Source organism: Syzygium oleosum, unplaced genomic scaffold, assembly GCF_021117445.2.
Source record: "Syzygium oleosum isolate NSW1041296 unplaced genomic scaffold, Sole_v2.1 Sole_v2.01, whole genome shotgun sequence".
NCBI classification, from domain to species: Eukaryota; Viridiplantae; Streptophyta; class Magnoliopsida; order Myrtales; family Myrtaceae; genus Syzygium; species Syzygium oleosum.
This window is the reverse complement of record NW_026607485.1, coordinates 22,247,300-22,266,357: the sequence shown is the minus strand read 5'-3', so window position 1 is coordinate 22,266,357 and position 19,058 is coordinate 22,247,300. Positions and strand designations below refer to the sequence as shown.

General features: G+C 41.5%; 3 protein-coding genes and 1 long non-coding RNA gene across 7 annotated transcripts; 3 read left to right on the top strand and 1 right to left on the bottom strand.

Annotated features, from left to right (window-relative positions):
- The first annotated feature begins 375 nt into the window (after positions 1–375).
- Positions 376–4,583, top strand: LOC115690658 (TPR repeat-containing thioredoxin TDX). Of its 4 annotated transcripts, XR_008816918.1 has the most exons (11): positions 494–688; positions 967–1,000; positions 1,854–1,997; positions 2,083–2,170; positions 2,273–2,353; positions 2,451–2,515; positions 2,643–2,783; positions 2,867–2,980; positions 3,408–3,438; positions 3,810–4,197; positions 4,421–4,583. XR_008816918.1 is itself a non-coding variant. In XM_030617090.2 (10 exons), the coding sequence occupies exons 1-10, from the start codon at positions 573–575 to the stop codon at positions 4,136–4,138; spliced, it is 1,143 nt and encodes a 380-aa protein (XP_030472950.1). In that variant the 5' UTR covers positions 494–572; the 3' UTR covers positions 4,139–4,336. The 4 variants fall into 4 exon arrangements, 3 of the variants coding, with proteins under 3 accessions (XP_056168877.1, XP_030472950.1, XP_056168873.1); XM_030617090.2 differs by lacking the exon at positions 4,421–4,583 and having other exon boundaries at positions 3,810–4,336; XM_056312902.1 differs by lacking the exons at positions 967–1,000; positions 4,421–4,583 and having other exon boundaries at positions 376–688; positions 3,810–4,336.
- Positions 4,584–4,936: 353 nt separating this feature from the next.
- Positions 4,937–8,179, bottom strand: LOC115690674 (ABC transporter G family member STR-like). Its single transcript, XM_030617108.2, has 4 exons — positions 7,568–8,179; positions 7,280–7,459; positions 6,669–6,937; positions 4,937–6,581 (listed from the first exon to the last, which is right to left on the bottom strand). Exons 1-4 carry the CDS (start codon positions 7,919–7,921, stop codon positions 4,937–4,939), a joined length of 2,448 nt encoding a protein of 815 aa, XP_030472968.1. The 5' UTR covers positions 7,922–8,179.
- Positions 8,180–14,776: 6,597 nt separating this feature from the next.
- LOC130134580 (non-specific lipid transfer protein GPI-anchored 3-like) lies at positions 14,777–15,240 on the top strand. Its single transcript, XM_056307295.1, has one exon. It carries the CDS (start codon positions 14,890–14,892, stop codon positions 15,238–15,240), a length of 351 nt encoding a protein of 116 aa, XP_056163270.1. The 5' UTR covers positions 14,777–14,889.
- Positions 15,241–15,873: 633 nt separating this feature from the next.
- On the top strand, positions 15,874–16,375 carry LOC115690675 (uncharacterized). Its single transcript, XR_008816207.1, has 2 exons — positions 15,874–15,928; positions 16,058–16,375. It is a non-coding gene; the product is annotated as an uncharacterized LOC115690675 (long non-coding RNA).
- The last annotated feature ends 2,683 nt before the right edge of the window (positions 16,376–19,058 follow it).

The window sequence follows — 19,058 nt, the reverse complement described above, 5'->3', positions numbered from 1 at the left end:
AGCTTGATGTGCAATTTAGTCCATGAATCTTAGCTTAATGTTCAATGTGATCCCCAAACTTCTTAATTTGTTCAATGTGGTTCCTGAATTTTTGGTACATGTTCAATGTTGTTCTTCTATTATTTCATGATTAGGGATAACAATTAATATTTTCATATAGTTCAATGACTAAATTAAACATGTACAAAAAATTCAGGGATCACATTATACAGTGAGCCAAAGTTTAGAGACCATTCGTGCCATTTTCCCTAATTATTTCGAAGTCCAGTCAATATGTTTGACTTTTTGGCCAAAATAAGCAACGTTTTAAAGTTTTTATCGCTTTGGAAAGGGCAAAAACCACCGGTTGCAATCGCTGTGAAGCCTGTGGGTTCGGGCCGGGCCGACCGAACCCACCGGAAAGCCCGTTCGTGGACCCGAAAAGAGGCCCGGCCCGGGAGGCCCGACGGCGGCGGTTTCTAGAGAATTCCGGTTGCCGCGGCGCGTCTCCCGCACTTCTTCCTCCGTCGCTCGACACCGCCAGAACACAGTAGAGAGAGAGAGCGAGAGAGAGAAGAGAGAGAGCGAGAGCGATGGAGATGGAGACGGAGAAGATAGACGAGCTGCGGTACTTCATCCGCCAGTGCAGGTCGGATCCTTCCATCCTCCACGATCCTTCGCTCGCCTTCTTCAAGTCCTACCTTCAGAGGTACCGTGTCTCGAGCGTCCCCGTACGGGGGGGCGCGCGCGCTCTCGCGTTTGTGTGTTTTTTTTCCCCCGCCGTTCTGAATCGGTCGATCGCTCAGCGAGGCTGCTGATGCTGGATGGTCAGCTGGGTAGTAGATAGATAAGCCCGAAAGGGAATCCACAATTTGTATCATTACGGAGCATGTCAGTACGTTTCAGCCTGCCTGCCGTGCGACATGTTCTCTCTCTCTTTTCTGTGTTTGGGAATTGTTTCAAGAACGTGGCGTGTTTTGTTTGCAGCTTAGGTGCTCGAATCCCGCCCGCCGCGAAATCAGTGAGAAACTTGCTCCTGAAATGCTCGCTCTTTACACGGTTCTTTCGTGTACTCGCTGGCCAGGAAGTGCTGTCTCTCTAGTATAATTGGCTGCATCGACCACACGTTTTTCGGTTTGCTGGGTGTTCGTACGTTTGCTTGCTGAATAGAATGAGAATTGTGCATCTGGGGTGCATTTTATTTCGCAGAAAGTTGGCGAGTTGGGAAAAATGTTTGACCTCGAAATGATCGGTGGAAGAATTAGTCGACGGGAAAGCAAAATGAAATGCAATTGACGCGTAGTTTTCCAATCACAAGAAAGGCAAAAGTATTTGACTATTCAAAGACTTTATATATGGACCATATGATATGACTGGAGCATGCCGTTAAGAAAGGTACTTTGGATTCATAAAATTGGCGTTCAGAATCAGGTCGAGGTTTAACAAAAGTAAAGAAAGCTTGGGAGAAACTACGACATTGAGCAACCGCAAAGTTAAGTTCTTTTGGATGTAATGGTCATAGTTTTCGGAAGAAGTCATATATTTTTGTGCCAAAATAATCCAGGTTTCTACTAAGACACCTAAAGTTACTGAACTTAAATCTGAACTGGCAAACTCTTTAGATGGACCATAGCTTCGGGCGAGCTGATAAAAATCTCCCTCGGGGAATTGAAATTGCAACCTGGTCTAATGCCTGCATCGACCCGCATGTGGTTCGTCACTTGCATTAGCACTTTTTATATAGCCAATCATACTGTGTCTCGAAGAATTTGCATGACAGTTTTCTTGATTTTTGGCTTTGTGTACTTGAAAGAGTGCTTGAATTCGTAATCTCTCTCTTCATGCTTGCAATAATCTAGTTCTCAATGTGACAGGAGAGCCGTGGCATGCCAGGCTCGGGGTCTGATGCGAACAAAACTGATTTGGAAATGGATTATGATGATGATAGCTTTGTTGAATCTGATATTGAATTAGACGAATCTGACACCGTAGCACCTGATGATGATCCTCCGCAAAAGGTGAGCGGTGGAAAAGATTTCCGGGAGAAGCAGCTTTAGGATTCTCCTCTGTAGAAAAGTGAATGTGCAGATTTTCTAATTACAGATGGGAAACCCTTCTATCGAAGTCACAGAAGAAAAGCAGGACGCCGCACAAATGGAAAAATTAAAAGCTGTGAATGCAATGTCAGAAGGCATGATATTTAAGCTAACATTATTTGGGCTTTTTAACTAAAATTCCTCAAGTGCTCTTGCTGGAGAATTATCTGTCTGTTTAAATTGCTTGTACTTCCCAGGTAAGCTGGATGAAGCCATAGAACACCTAACAGAGGCGATCATGTTGAATCCAGGTTCAGCAATACTATATGCGACTAGAGGTAACATCTATTCCCATGCGTTTATACTGAATAGTGCAGTCTCAGTATACGTGTGGCTTGGTGGCTTCTCCTTAGCAGTTCTCTTTTTTCCATCCAGCTAGCGTCTTTGTCAAATTGAAGAAGCCAAATGCTGCTATTCGTGATGCAGAGGCAGCTTTACAGGTGGGTGTTCATAGACTTTTTGGTGATTCAGCTTTACTGCTTAGGTTTGCATTTGGATGAGCGTGACTTGTGGATGTTTCTTATGTGTCTGAATTGGAGTGATGAAGCTCCTCTATCTTTTTCATAGATTAACCCTGACTCAGCAAAAGGATACAAAGCACGAGGGATGGCGAGGGCCATACTGGGTAAGTGGGAGGAAGCAGCCAGTGATCTGCATGTAGCTTCAAATATAGATCATGACGAGGAAATTAGCATGGTGCTCAAGAAGGTACTGTACTCTCCGACTCCTTTAGAGTTGAGACGCTTGAGCTGCTGAGGGATTTATGTTTAAGATTCCGTATGGATTTGCAGGTTGAACCCAATGCCCGCAAAATAGAAGAGCATCGCAGAAAGTATCAACGCTTGCGTAAAGAGAAGGAGCGAAAAAAGGCTGAACGTGAGCGGCAACGCCAGCGCACTGCTGAAGTGAGATGACAATACATACTTTTTTTCTATTTGGGATTTTATTTTCACGTAATCTTTCATATGCCTCGTTAATTGATCCTTAGTACTTAAGAAATGATCATGGTCGGGGCTAACTCAACCATAGCTTTGTGTCCTCAATTTCTACAGTGCTTTGCTTGTGGTCCATGTGCAGTAGTAGCAATAGTGGTATCATGACCTTGCTGTCGGGGTCCAAAAGCAAGCGAAACTGTTGGCTTTTCCATGCCCCTTGCTGAGTCTGTTTGCGCATGGCTATTTCTTTGACTTACCTTTTGGGGTTTGATGAGAGTCATGAGATTGTCAATTGAGTTGAAAGTGAATATGCAAGTCCCTTCGAGTCCTCTAGAGTTGCATAACCTTCACCTTTGCTCTTACTCTGAAATTTAGGATTATTTTTCACTTGTTGCAGGAGTCGGACGCTTCAACCGCTCTCAAGGATGGTGAGCATCATTGTTATGTTTTATATCTAATTTATCACTGGCATCCTTCATTATTTAATGCTTATTAGGACTCCACTTGAAAGGATTAATTGCAAACTAAAACCTGAGACCGGATTTTCTTCTTGTTTTTAATTTGTCATTTTCAGACAATTCTAGTGTTTTTTTCCCAGCACCTATTTTTTGTGATAAAGTGTACTCGACCTGTGGTTGGAGATTGCTGTACACTCATAAGAGCAGTTCCCCAAAATTTCTTTCCTCATGAGCAAACTGATCGTGATGATTCCTCTGATCAATTTTCTTGGAACGTAACATTGATATGGTTCTTGCTCTTTCTTTTTTTCTTTGTTTTTTTTGGTTCTTGCTCTTGACAGGGCAAGTAATTGGCATCCACTCTCATCCTGAACTGGATTCCAAATTGAATGCTGCTTCAAGAACATCCCGCCTGGCCATCCTTTACTTCACTGCTACCTGGTGTGGGCCCTGCCGCTTCATTTCTCCTCTTTTTACTAGCCTAGCCGCAAAATACCCGAAAGTGGTATTCCTCAAAGTCGACATTGATGAGGCAAGGGATGTGGCTGCCAGTTGGAATATCAGCAACGTCCCTTCTTTCTTCTTCGTGAGAGATGGCAAAGAGGTCGACAAGCTAGTTGGTGCTGATAAGGGCGCCCTTGAGAGGAAGATAGCGCAGCATGGAGGCTGATTTTGGGGATGTGAAAAGTGAGAAACTTGGCCCTGTAACCCGTGTTTGCAACATGGAAGGTATACATACTGGTTTTTGTCCTGCTGTAGGGTGAGAGGTGTGTTGAATTGTGTGGGTTGGGGTAAAAATGACATATTTGCGACTCAAAAACTGTGTTTGGTGTGGTTTCTTGAGTTATACATGCCTATGGTATCCTCTCGGTCCTCTTCTATTACTCTACTCGTCTTAACCCTGAATGAAAGCATGGATGAAGCGACTTACCCTAAATGTTTTGTTTTGCAGGTCTAGACCCACTTAGGTAATTGGAAAATATGAGCGAGATTTATCTGATAGATAATCTTTAATTGAGGATTACTACCAGACCGAAACATGTCTGGTAATGAATAATTATTAGCTTAATGACCCCGAGATAATTAACCCCGTCTCCTCTTATGACGCTGACAAACAGAGGTGCTGAACTATGAGATTAACTTGGCTACAGCCAGTTGTGACTGTCAACTCTTTGAACATGATTGAGGAATTCTTCTCCAGATTCGAAGCTCGCTGCACGGTCCCCTGTTCTTTTATTCCGAACATGCACGGTAGCACATATTGCATGAGAATAATGTGTGCAAGAGAAACGTAGCTTAGTTTCATTTATAGCAAAAGCTTATCACGAATAACATATAGAATCGGTCCTGTTTTTTATCATTCTACACTTATGGGCAGTGCCAGTATCTTGAATGACTATATATTTCAAAGTATATTTTAAGGAATAGCATGGCTTAGAACACAGGAGCATTACCAAAATAGAAATATTCACTTCCTCTCGTTCTTGGAATAGAATCTCAGGACCACATAGAAGAGGAGCCTGTAAAGGACTCCCCACGCCAGCAGGATACCGATGTTATACCAGATGTTCGTTATATCAATGCCCATGGTGGACAGAACGTCCTGTCCCACCAGAGGGCAACTTCCGCCAGAAGTACCGTTATTCGGATGCAGTTTGCTATGCTTGATTTCTCCCAACGGACCTGGCGAGAGATCTGTTGCATTGCCTGTGTAGCAGTGAGCCCCTTTGAATTCATTTGTTAGCAGTGCCTCGAATGGATACTTTATGGCGGAGATGTAATGGAGCCACCTCCAATACGGTGGTATTTGTGGTCTCTTTAAGAAGAAGCCACAGGTGAGGAAGAAGAGAGCTGTGGTTGCTATGACGACAGCATATCCCGTGATGTAGCTCGGGACGAGCGCGCTCACGAGCATCACGTAAGCATTGGTAGTGATCAGGGAGGCGAACAGGATCATCCAGAAGTAGAAAAGTCTGCTTCGAAGTTCAAGAATGTACCGAGTGATAACTGCGAATGTGAAGCCCTGGACGGCAAAGAAGGGGAGGTATACGATGAGAGATGAGATGACGTAGGATGAAGCTCGGTATGCGTTGTGGGACGTCTCTCGAATGAAGATGAACCGCTCTTGGATGAAGGTCGGGACGGCATCGTTAGAGGAGAAGAAAACCAGGCAGACAGCGAAAATGTAGAAATTGAGGAGGCGGTTGATGGTTTTGAAGTCGCTGTGGTGAAGGTTCTTGAAGAGGGAGGATAGGATCAGTGCCATGACAGCAAGGACGATCTCGCGCGAGAGGAAGAGCTCCGGCGTGCGAATCACATTAAGAGCAGTGCGCCAACACAGGACCGTGACCTCACGCAGCCATGGATTCGCGAATTTCTGACCATGATCGGGCTCGTCGAGGACTTCCATCTCAAACTCCTCGTAGGAAGTAGCGTAAGATAGGTCAGGCACGGGGCTGAAGACCAGCGGGGTCTTGGGGCGAGGAGGGTTACGCTGAGGAGTCGGGTACTGGCTTGAGATTTGACTCTGTGGGCCATACATCGGCGTCTTACCTCCAGGCGTCCGCCCAGGAGTCCTCGCAGGTGTCCAGGATGGCGGGCGCCGTGGCGTCCCCTTCACACCATTGTAGAGCCAGACGGAGAAGTCCTTGTAAAAATGGGACGCCAATCTCGGGTGCACACCGCTCTGCATGTGCATTGGCGTCTGCACTACTTTGCGCTCCAGTGAGTTGTCGAATTCGTCGTCGTCGTCGTCGTCGTAGTAGTCAAACTGATCAGAGTCGGATCGAGGAGTCTTCTGTCCTTTAGGAGTGTAGGTCTGAGAGCGGAGATTGAGCTTTGAACTGGGGGTGTGTCCGTGCGGAGTCCGCGGAGTCTTAGGTGTTTTGGGACGTTTTGGTGTCTTTCGGACTGGTGTCCTAGCTTCTTGGGTAGGTTTGATGCCATCTCTTTGATACAGCACAAGCGGATCGAGGCCAATGGTCGACTCGTCATACTCCTTGATCACATCTAGGAGGTACTCGAGGCTGTTCTCGCCCTCGGGAACTGGCCTTCCGAATCCGGAAAGGTGATCAGGCAGCGCCAGAGGATTCCCCATATATATCAACCTTCCCCTGTGATCACATCACACGTATTCGTAACAAATTAGTCGACCGTGTGCATAATTTGAAGCTGCAACATTGCGAGACTGATGTCGTTACCTTGCCAGGACTGTGATGCGGTCCAGGAGCAATTGAATCCTATAGGAAGGCTGGTGGATGGTCATGAGCACAATGCTACCGCTTCGAGCTATGTCCTTCACCTTCTCAACGACGCTGTAGGCGCTTGTGGAGTCCAAACCGGAGGTAGGCTCATCGAGAAACAGCAGCGACGGCTTATGGATGATGTCGATTCCTATGGAAACCCTTCGACGCTCCCCTCCCGACACTCCTCTCCTTCCCTCATCACCGATATATGTATGAGTCGCGCTCTGTGAAAACAAAAGGCTGAGTTGCGTGAAAATTTCGACCGAGTATGCAGTTGAACATGAAACTCGGTTTCGCTATGTATGTCGATTCTATAATTCCAACTTGCTGGCATATGTAGTATAGTATGCACTGATGACTGTTTAGATCTTATCTTACAAATATGCAATACTGCTTTGTCTTCTTCAATATTCTGATTCAAGATTTCCTCTTTCACAGCAAACCTCCCATCTATTCCGACAAAGCCGAATCGAAGCGAACCGTTCTTTTTGTCTTGATAAGTCATATTCTGTCTTAGTCGGATTGTGAACAACATCAAGTACGTGAAGTGCGCATAGGATATGTACCTGTAGGCCAAGCTGATCGAGGAGATCGTAGACGCGCTTCTGCTTCTCAGCCCTGGAGATCGAAGGAGGAAGCCTGACCTCAGCAGCGAACATGAACGTCTCGAAGACGGTCAACATCGGAAAGAGCTGATCATCTTGCATCACATAGGATGAGATCATCTTCATGTAGCTAGTAGTAATCTGTCAACGACCATCTCATCAACATCAGTTATCACAACGTAATCTGTTCCTAATAAAAGCATATCGTGACTAGTAATGAAAATGATCATCTCCCATAGCGCGACTCACCGGTTTACCTTCAATCCTGACTGAACCTTGGAGGCTCCCCTGCGCGATCCGCCCTGCCAACGCGTCAAGGAACGTGGACTTCCCCGCCCCGCTGGGCCCAATGATCGCCATGACCTCGCCCCTCATCGCCTGGCCCGAGATGTCGTTGAGGAGGTACGCCTCTTTCATGACGGACACATCGTCCTTCTTCTGCTTCTTGATGATACTGTAGGAGAGGCCGCTGAACTCGAGCCCATGGCCCGGGACCATCTTCCTCAGGGGCGGCGCGGTGCTCTTGCTCCTGGCCACGGACTTGTCCATGTCCAGCAGTGTCTCGAGGCTCCGGTTCGTGTCGTTCTGTGCGTCCCTAGCCATTGTTGTGGTGGGAGGAATTGCTGGGCCTCCCTTGCACAAAGACACTGCTAGCGGGAAGAGGTCTTTTAAGGGGCTGCAAGTTGTGAGACTTTGAGCGAGTGTGGGGGAATGATTATACCAATGAGGACAGGTTAAAGTTTGTCTAATGGAGACAACATTTGACGGTTAAAATGATAGAAGAATTCAAGGGACTTTGCGAAGGACAAAGGCGAGAGGCTGCAATGAGAACTCAAGGCGGCAACACCAAAGTGTTGCTGGAGAGGGAGTGTGAAGTTTTGTTTCCTTTTGCACAAGAGACAGCTCAATCCTCCCTTTCATTTTTTGCTTATTCTTCTTGTTCTTTTCAATGGCATTGATAGGCTGAAAATCACTACATAATTTCTTGTTTTGCTAAATCGAGTCAATCAACATCAACACACAAGACACAAACGAACAACCTTTATTTCTTGGGTCAGTCACTGCTTTTGGCTTTACCTTGGTGCAAATTACATGTTGAGGCTCCGTTTGTTTGAGGGAAGGTGTTTTCCCGGAATTAATTTTTCGAATTTTTACCTGTTTGGTTTGTTGAAAATGATTAGTCGACTGAAAACACTTTTCCAGTCAAGGAAAATATTCATGCATAAAATTAGGAAAGTGAATTCCTAAATCTAAGAAAGTAAAAACACTTTTTGAAATTTCTCCTTTTGATTTTTTTTAATAATTTATTTTTTCTTTTTTTTCTTTTCCTTCTTCCTCCTCCATTGGTCGCCGAGGCTCGACGATAGCCACGAAGGCCACTGGCAAGGGTAGACTTGATCGGCCTCGGGCCGGGATATGGCAATGCTCGACCTCGCTAGATCCCAATGAGCTCGACCTCGCCGCGGCGAGCTCGATCCTTGCTCAAGACCAGCCCTCACTAGCCCGTGCTTGTGGCCGGTCACTAGTCGTCACTAAGGCCCGGCAACCGGTGGAGGAAGATAGAAATAAAAAAAGAAAAAAGAAAAAAATTAAAAGATTCAAGAGGATTAATTCCGGAAATTATTTTCACCTTCTTAGATTTATGAATTCTTTTTTTTTGTTTGGTCAGATAGATTTAGGAATTCACTTTCCTAATTTTATGCATAAATAATTTTGGATTGATTAATCATTTCCGGCAAACTAAACAGGTGAAAGTTCGTTCCGTGAAAACACTTTCCCTCAAACAAACAAAAGCCTAAATTGTCCAATTAAGTTGGACACTGGTGATTGAGTTAGCCCGATACCATGGTTCGATCGGCCCGTGATGTTTTGGGCTCTCTTGCTTTGCCTTTGGATTGGGCTGAGCTCGAATTGAAACTTAGGCCCAATCTCTATGGTCGTGCCCTTTTTCTAGTCCTAACCCTAATTAGAGCCTCCAATTCTTGGCACCCCTTTGACCCTTGTGTTCTTCTTTGAATTTTCTCCCCTATAAGTTCCTATGTTCTGACGAAAATCATCTCGATTTACCTCGAATTTTTGCGGTCGGCTGCATACTTCATCTCCGAACATGATGTTGTCGCACAATCCGAACAAGAGTTCGGGCGATTGTTGAAAGCCGAACCGCTTTATTTTGAAACACCTACTGGTCCTCACAATCTAGTACGATTGCATCCATAGCTGAAATCAGAACATTAGCTAAAAAGCTCAACTATACCACCAAATTGAGGGTCCAAAGTTAGGACAATTCACCCTCGAAATGGACGTGACCGAGTCAACTTTGACCATCTATTATAAAACATATTGACTTAACTTTGCCCTCGGTCTTCCGCCCCCCCACAAAAAAGAAGAAGAAGAAGAAACGAATGAAATACAAAGGGCGTAAATCGAGAAGAAACCTCTAAATTTCATGAGTTAAATCATAATTAACTTTTAGGCTCCGTTTATTTTACGAAAAATAATTAATTCGAAAAATATTTTCCTAAAAATAATCCATTGTATCGCTTGAAATAATCAGCTAATGAAAAGTATTTTCATAATCGATAATAATTTTTGTCTAAATATCTCCCTAAACGATGAAAATATCTTTCATTCGTTCATTTTTCTAATCGATACAAATATATTCCAAATTATTCATTCTCCATGAAACCAACGGAGCCTCGGACATTTACGAGCGTTATCGAAAAAGGTTCGATTAGGGTTTGAAGCTGATTCCGAGACTAAAGTCGTCTTCGAAAGAGTCGACATATGTACAGACATGGAAGCTTGTCCAAGATGAAAATGGTTGTGCACAAAAGGCTTTGATGAACCAGCCGGCTATCCCAAGAATCCTCATCGCTATGCAAACTCCATTTGGCCGGCATCCGCTACTTCCCCTAGAGAAGATCGTGTTTCTTGTGTTCTGTCCTATGTAATCATCTGATTAAACGAATTGTGTATTGCCAAAGTTAAACTTAGCCTCGACAAGCTCCCTATAAATCTGCCACCAATCACGAGTTCTTCATTCCATGGCTCTCCTGAGTCTTTGATTTAGGTTTTCTTTTGCTCACCTTTTTTTTTTTTGTTCTTTCGCGATTTTCCGAGTGATCGACAGTAGCTATGGCATTTAGTTGGGCCCGAGGTGTTGTCGTGGTTCAACCTCACTGTGACATCAATTGACGAGAGTTTGATTCCAAGGTTTCGTTGAGCCGCGCCAATTTCCCGTGCCACGAAACTGCCGTAGTTTTATTTAGTTGTTTATTAATCCTTGTAATATGGAGTTTATTCAATTATTTTAGGTGAAATTACTACACATTGTTCCTCATCATCTTGATTTAATTTTTTTTCTCACTTCTTTGTTGCTTTGACATTTTCTGAATGTATTTATCACATTTTGTTGGGTGCGAGGTGTTGTCCCGGTTCAACCTCACGTGACATCAATTGACGAGGGTTTGGTTGAGCCTCGTCAATATCCCGTGCCACGGAGCTGCTGTAGGTTTTATTATTATTATTTAATAATCCTTGTAACATGAAGTTTATATAATTCTTTTACGTAAAAATTTGCTACACATTGTTCCTCAATGTCTTGATTTAGTTTTGTTCTCACTTCTCTGTTCCTTTGACATTTTTTGAATGATTGACAATATCTATGGCATTTAGTTCGGTGCGAGGTGTTGTCGCTGTTCAACCTCACCGTGAAATCAATTGAGGGTTTGATTTCGAGGTTTGGTTGAGCTGCGCCAATATCCCGTGCCATGAAACTGCTGTAGGTTTTTATTTATTTATTAATCCTCGTAACATGAAGTTTATTTTATATTTTTAGGTGAAATTTGCTACACATTGTTCCTCATTGTCTTGATTTAGTTTTGTTCTCTCTTCTTTGTTCCTTTGACATTTTCCGAATGATCGACAATATCTATGGCATTTAGTTCGGTGCAAGGTGTTGTCGCGGTTCAACCTCACCGTGAAATCAATTGAGGGTTTGATTTCGGGGTTTGGTTGAGTCGCGCCAATATCCCGTGCCACGAAACTGCTGTAGGTTTGTATTTATTTATTAATCCTCGTAACATGAAGTTTATTTTATATTTTTAGGTGAAATTTGCTACACATTTTTCGTCATTGTCTTGATTTAGTTTTGTTCTCTCTTCTTTGTTCCTTTGACATTTTCCGAATGACCGACAATATCTATGGCATTTAGTTCGGTGCGAGGTGTTGTCGCGGTTCAACCTCACCGTGAAATCAATTGAGGGTTTGATTTCGGGGTTTGGTTGAGCCGCGCCAATATCCCGTGCCACGAAACTGCTGTAGGTTTTTATTTATTTATTAATCCTCGTAACATGAAGTTTATTTTATATTTTTAGGTGAAATTTGCTACACATTTTTCGTCATTGTCTTGATTTAGTTTTGTTCTCTCTTCTTTGTTCCTTTGACATTTTCCGAATGATCGACAATATCTATGGCATTTAGTTCGGTGCGAGGTGTTGTCGCGGTTCAACCTCACCGTGAAATCAATTGAGGGTTTGATTTCGGGGTTTGGTTGAGCCGTGCCAATATCCCGTGCCATGAAACTGCCGTAGGTTTTTATTTATTTATTAATCCTCGTAACATGAAGTTTATTTTATATTTTTAGGTGAAATTTGCTACACATTGTTCCTCATTGTCTTGATTTAGTTTTGTTCTCTCTTCTTTGTTCCTTTGACAATTTCCGAATGATCGACAATATCTATGGCATTTAGTTCGGTGCGAGGTGTTGTCGCGGTTCAACCTCACCGTGAAATCAATTGAGGGTTTGATTTCGGGGTTTGGTTGAGCCGCGCCAATATCCCGTGCCACGAAACTGCTGTAGGTTTTTATTTATTTATTAATCCTCGTAACATGAAGTTTATTTTATATTTTTAGGTGAAATTTGCTACACATTTTTCCTCATTGTCTTGATTTAGTTTTGTTCTCTCTTCTTTGTTCCTTTGACATTTTCTGAATGATCGACAATATCTATGGCATTTAGTTTGGTGCGAGGTGTTGTCGCGGTTCAACCTCACCGTGAAATCAATTGAGGGTTTGATTTCGGGGTTTGGTTGAGCCGTGCCAATATCCCGTGCCTCGAAATGCTGTAGGTTTTTATTTATCCTTGTAATATGAAGTCTATTTCATTCTTTTAGGTGAAATTTACTACACATTGTTCCTCATCGTCATGATTTTTTTTTTCTCACTTCTTTGTTCCTTCGCCGTTTTTTGAATGATCAATGGTAGCTATGGCATTTAGTTGGGTCCGAGGTATTGTCACGGTTCAGCCTCACCGCGACATCAATTGACAAGGGTTTGATTCCAAGGTTTGGTTGAGCCGCGCCAATATCCCATGCCACGAAACTGCCATAATTTTTTTATGAATTAATGGAAGGACTACATTGAATATTTTCATATAGTTCAGGGACTAAATTGAACATGTACCAAAAGTCTAGGGATCACATTAAATAAATTAAAAGTTCAGGAACTACATTGAACAAATTAAAAGTTCAGGGATCAAATTGCACATTGGGCCAAAATTCAGGGACTGTTTGTATCATTTTCCCTTTTTTTTTTCTCACCACTTTGTTCCTTTGGCATTTTCTGAATGATCAACGATATCTATGGCATTTAGTTGGGTCAGCAGTGTTGATGCAGTTCAACCTCACTGTGACATCAATTAAAGAGGTTTCAATTCTAGGGTTTGGTTCAGCTGCGCCAATATCCCGTGCCACGAAACTGCCGCACTTTTTTTTATTTATTATTAATCCTTGTAATATGAAGTTTATTTAATTCTTTTAGGTGAAATTATTACACATTGTTCCTCATCGTCTTGATTTAGTTTTTTTCTCTCTTCTTTGTTCCTTTGACATTTTCTGAATGATAGACCATACCTATGTCATTTAGTTGAGCCGCGCTAATATTCCGTGCCACGAAACTACTATAATTTATTTTAATCTATCCTTGTAATATGAAGTTTATCTAATTCTTTTACGTGAAATTTACTACATATTGTTCCTCATCGTCAATTGTTAATGCGTAGGTTCAAACTTCTCGGAAATTATGGTGAGAGCGAAATGTCTCAGCATGCCATTACGCATGGATATTATTAAAAAATCTCACATCGTAAGTGTACGGGACTTATATGCTTTTTACATACATTTGGTATCTCTTTACCTATTAGCTTAGGATTTTGATTGTAAAGTATTAAAGCCACGTTCCACCCCAGTTTACTTTGCATGTGTAGCCCCATGTTCATCAGATTCCACGTATTGTTCTTAATCTGACCGGCGCACATGAGAGGGGTGTTTATGTGCTCTTTATATATAAGTGATTTCCCCCTATCTATCAACCCAAGAGACAATTTAGTAGATATATGCTGAAAAATAATCTATAAATCATGTACGTCTCTCTTGTATCAATTTTTTTTTTTTTGCTGCTAAAATCTCTCTTGTATCAAATAATTCTTGTGTGAGATTTCACTTAGATTGCTTGGGGAGGGTTGAAAGCAGTTTATCTGTCTATCTTATCTCTTGCGATTAGATTTGGGAGACACCACATTTTAGCTCAGCTCAGAGATCCGTAGCAGCTATTCATCATTGACCTTTCTCCTGTCTGAAGAATTAAAGTCAATTTGGCTCAACGTTTTTGTGGTTTTCCAATATAAAAATTTAGGAACTTGGATGATATATACACACACACCCATTTGAAACCGGTCTTCCGCGTTTCGTTGTCATATACTGCAATTCTTCGTGCCCTTGTACTCCTTTGAGAAGTTATTCGAACGTTTGCTCTCTCGGTCTCGCCGGATTCATAGAGCTCGAAGAAGAAGAAGAAGAAGAAGAAGAAGAAGAAGAAGATGATGATGATGATGCACGTGTCTCGTTAAACTATATATGTTCATGTCAACTAACCAAGAACTACAGTTCTGCAAGTGAATCTCAACATCCGATCTTGATATAACTCCTACAGATTCAAAATCTCAATGTGGGTGTATATATCTAGACACGTGTTGGTGTTTACTTGGTTATTAACGTAGAAATTAGGGAAAATCACGTAGAACCATGAACTTGAGAGTGATAAGGATCGGAAACGATGAGCCTAAGATGAAATATATGAATTGGAAGTCGATCTTAAATTTCGAATCATTTGAAAATTGAAAAAGAGAAACAAGATAAGGACAGGTATCTGAGAATACATTGAAATTGCCTTCCTTTTGCGCATGAATGAAACTATTCAAAAGCTAATCTTATGTCTCGATAAATATATCATCTAACGCAATCATTATCTACTAAGAAGTAAGAATTGTGCTATGGATTTTCTTTTTTTTTTTTCAAAATTTAAATTATGATGCTGGTGATAACTTCTTGAGAAAATCAGAGATAATCATGCAAGTTAATAGCAACAAACTCCTTCACTGCTATCGCATTGAATCGCTAATCTCTATATATTGATGCTTTCTCACTCTACAACAACTTCCATCCTTTGAAGAATTTACCAATCAACACCACCTTTCTTAGTTCTCTCTCCCAAACCCTAATTACGCATCAGCAATGGCCTCCAAATCCCTCATCCTTCTCCCTATCTTGCTCACCTCGTGCGTCTCGATCGCCTTCTCGGGAAACCCGAGCCCGTCTCCTCCGGGCGGGGACGACGGGACCTCGCTGCCGTGCATCGGGGAGCTGATGCCGTGCTTGGCGTACCTGACGCCGTCGCCATCGCCGCCGGCCTCGTGCTGCATCCCGTTGAAGGAGGTGGTCGCGAACGAGGCCAAGTGCCTCTGCAAGGTCTTCAACGATGGGGACATCCTCAAGAGCTTCAACATCACCCAGGATGATGCACTGGCGCTCACCAAGGCGTGCGGCGCCAACGCGGACACCTCAGCGTGCAAGACAGGCCAGTGATATTTTTTCTCTCTCAATCTAGTTGTTTCAATTTCAGTACTACTAGTTATGCATCCATGATAGTTAGGTTTTCAAAGTAGAGTGAAACATGGTCCATGCAAGTGCAAGTCTTTGGTACGTGGTCTCGGTGTTATTACCGTCCCATGAACTCAAATTACTATAAGATTAATTAATGGTCAGATTAAAAGGTGTTCGTATACATTTGGTATGTTAAAGCTTGCGTGGCTCATTACATGTCGTTGCTGTCTTCTTTTTCTTATAGTTATATCGTTGTTTTCTTTATACTAACAAATCACGGTCACAATAGTAATAATTTGGCACCTAAGTTTTTGTGTACCGATTCTAAATCGAGATCTAAAAACTGGAATACACACACACGAATCGCGTTACATGTTGTGCTGTCAAACTGCTTTTGTTTTGAATCAGACCTTTGATCAATCCTTTGTAATTGAATGATGATTGGAAATATAAACTTTGTGAACTCGATGTAATTGAAGTTATATGTGATATCATGTTTGTCCTGATCGAGGCCGCGCATATTCGTATCTTTTGATCTCTGCACAGACAGAGTAAGTAATCACAAACACAAGCAAAAACTTCTGGCCGAAGTAATTACTTTTCTTTTCTCTGGTTACAGAAGGAGCTCCATCAAGGTCACCAGCAACACCATCTCCAACCCCATCTCAGGGTGAGTTTTTCAACTTCTTTTCCTGTGGAATATAAGTTTTTCGACAATAAGTTTGTCTCCTTAATTTCATATTTTACAGATCTTATTTGATTGTTAACAGGGTTCTTCCAACTTTTTTTGTTTTTGCAGGAGCTGCATCAAGCAACTCAAGTGGAGCACCATCAAGCAACTCCAGTGGAGCACCCGAGACTGCTAAGAATGGGGCAACTGAAGTGATGGCTCACTTTTTCGGATTAGGAATGTTTGTTGCAATCTCTACGGTCTTCTTAATTTCAGGCATTGTAGGATTTTAGGACTAGGTTTGTCTCTGGTTTTAATTTGGTGACTTCGGTAGAACTTTGATTTATTTTATCCCTTTAGTTAGGTGCTTGAGTACTCTACACATCTGTTAATCTGTCTTAGTTATCTTGCTGCTTTGAGTTTTCAACTTGATTTTCCAGATCTTTATCCCTTGTTTCACCGCAAAGCTTTCTTACGAAAAATTTATATATGATTTTCCAATTCGTGCTTAACAGCCTGTGTTGCATGTGTTCCCTCCAGAAAGAAAAAAAATTAGCTCTTTGAAGATGTTGGTATTTGATATAAGAACAAGACCAAAATAATAAACCACTTAATCACTTATTTAATGTATGCGGTTCGTATATTATTTTTAATTTTAAAAATACCCATAATTAAAGTGTTAAAGGTACGGCGTAGTAAGTTTAGAAATACAAATATCCAGATAGCAATATTTTCACATAATTATGCAGCTAATTCGTCATCTCGAATGAATACCGAATCTCGTTTCGACTTCAATGGTACGTAGCATCCCTAATTTCATTTTCCGAAAATCGAAAGCACTGTTTGTAAATGATTTGGTAAAGTCTTTATCAAACATATTTCATTATTCATAAGATTTTACATGTGAAAATTATCCTTCTCCAACAAGATCTTGTCACCATGTACATCTCTCTGCAACTTATGCGGTCCCTGTTCCATAAATTCTAGCAGTAGCAGCAGACAACAGGCCTCTATACAAACTGCTGCTGCTGCTTCAATCCAACACAGGAGAGAGAGAGAGAGAGAGAGAGAGCTTTTGTTGTTACCTCTTCTGTGACCATATTATGAATCTACGGGAGAGAGAGAATATGTAAATGTTTCCTCTGCAGTGACAGCTCATGCTGGATCCAATAAGGACCACCCTAGGTTTTTGCAGGCTCCAAGCAAGTGCTGTAGCCTCTCTTCTATTTTTTTTTATTCTTTTAGTAATTAGTGCTGAGGTCCTTAGGCATGCAATTTTCCTTTTAATAGGTACCTCGTAAAAGAAAAATAAAAAAAACCCCACTAATTTGTTTGGTTCACATGAGTTCTATCACTTCAATCGAACAGTTATTATGGCAAGAATCCAACCACGTGATTTTGTGAGTTTAAGAGGCTGTGCGTTCGGTCGCCAAGATAAATTTTCGAATAGAATAAGATGAGGTTGAAATGAAGAAACCCTAGATTGATTATGTTCATATCTCGTTTAAATAGCCGCGACGCTACCTTTATGTAGTTGCAATTTATTCTTGGATTGCTTATTAATATGTTAAGCTTATTCTAATTTGATACCACTTAAAAAGAACTTTAAAACCCAAGCTACAATGTAAAGAAAATCCAATTAATACCAATAATGTAAGTACTTTATGGAGTTTTTATTTGTATATTATTTGTGTCACAATTATTATATAATTGAATTATGCTCATAGGATATTAAGTCTTTGATTACTTTGACACTATTTATACAGTTAGATAGATATGTCCAAAACTCACATTTGACGCAAACGAGGATTTTAGAGCAAAAATCATATTTAAGGGTGTGGTTATCTCGCGGAAAATTAATAATTTGAAAAATATTTTCCTAAAAATGATTGTTTAAATCGCTTACAAAAATGAATGTAGGGATAAAAGATATATTTATTGTCCCCGAAAATATTTTGACATAGATTATTATTGATAATAATCCTAAGTATGCCAATGCCGGGCGAATCGCTTCTTCTTTTGTGACAAACAAGATCTCTTCATCGGGAAAATCAGTTCTAAGCGGTTCGTAATCGAAATATTTTTTAAATCATTCGTTTTCTAGAAAACAAACTGAGTCTAAGTTTAGATTTATCGATATTTTGGATTGCAGACATTATCATACCTTATAATCATATTATGTTTTTTTTATTTATCGACATAGATTAGGAGTCGAGTGGGGAAGTGGGAATTAATGTGGTTGAATGGAACCTTCAATCGACCAATTAGATAAGCGGACTCAAATCGTTAACATCCCTGACAGGGTAAACCGCCACTCAAAAAAACACCCTAGCTCCGTCGCTCCAGGATTGTACCTTCTAAAGGTAAAAAAAAATCTCTAAATCCAGAAGTGTGGTGACCATTGCCGTCGTTGACGATCTCTTGTGTTGTAGTTCGATAATTTGCTCTCTCTCTCTCTTCTTTGATTTTGCAGCCAAATTCTTCTCTCGTATCGTTTAAGTGATGTGCACAAACTTCTAAAGTTCATAAAAACAATAAAAAGAGTTTTTTCATTATTCGTTATTTTTCTCTACAAAATACTATCAAACAGTTGTAAAACGATATAATCAATATGTGGCATGAAATTCGAAATCCGACTTGGACTGAACCGAGCCGACCCAAAATTTTCGTATTGGATAATATCGGTTCATATTCCGGGTTGGGTTAAAACAAACACGCCTGAGCTTTTTACGGTTTGTTTAGGGCCTTTGGCGACATTCGAACCGAAATGACCATCGACAGCCCTAGGGTTAGCACCTCAGCTTTTGGCATGCTTGTTGAGACCCTCTCCTCTCATGCGTTTCCTTATAAATCTCAAAGCCATGTGAAAGGATCATATGTCGTTGTCCCACTCTAGATTTGGGGCGATCTGCTATATCATGGCTGGATCGCCAAGGACATCTTTTTAAACGAGGTTTCCTTAAAGCAAGGGCTTCGAGCCCCCTTGGTTCCTCTAAGCTCATCATCATATGCCCCAAAAATTTCCATTTTTTAAAATTGTTCTTGGGTTAAACTGTACGCCTCACCCTCCAAAACAAATTTTCTTTTTGGGGATTGATGATTAGATAGAACATGTTTGTTTCTCAACACG

What these genes read in the sequence shown, in the direction of transcription:
- LOC115690658 (XM_030617090.2), top strand. Translation starts at nt 573, where the DNA reads ATGGAGATGGAGACGGAGAAGATAGACGAGCTGCGGTACTTCATCCGC. An exon ending in TTCAAGTCCTACCTTCAGAG is followed by an intron (nt 689 to 966) that starts GTACCGTGTCTC and finishes TTTTGTTTGCAG; the next exon opens with CTTAGGTGCTCGAATCCCGC. An exon ending in ATGCAGAGGCAGCTTTACAG is followed by an intron (nt 2,516 to 2,642) that starts GTGGGTGTTCAT and finishes TCTTTTTCATAG; the next exon opens with ATTAACCCTGACTCAGCAAA.
- LOC115690674 (XM_030617108.2), bottom strand. Translation starts at nt 7,921, where the DNA reads ATGGCTAGGGACGCACAGAACGACACGAACCGGAGCCTCGAGACACTG. An exon ending in TCGATCAGCTTGGCCTACAG is followed by an intron (nt 6,938 to 7,279) that starts GTACATATCCTA and finishes TTGTTTTCACAG; the next exon opens with AGCGCGACTCATACATATAT. An exon ending in CGCATCACAGTCCTGGCAAG is followed by an intron (nt 6,582 to 6,668) that starts GTAACGACATCA and finishes ATGTGATCACAG; the next exon opens with GGGAAGGTTGATATATATGG.
- LOC130134580 (XM_056307295.1), top strand. Translation starts at nt 14,890, where the DNA reads ATGGCCTCCAAATCCCTCATCCTTCTCCCTATCTTGCTCACCTCGTGC.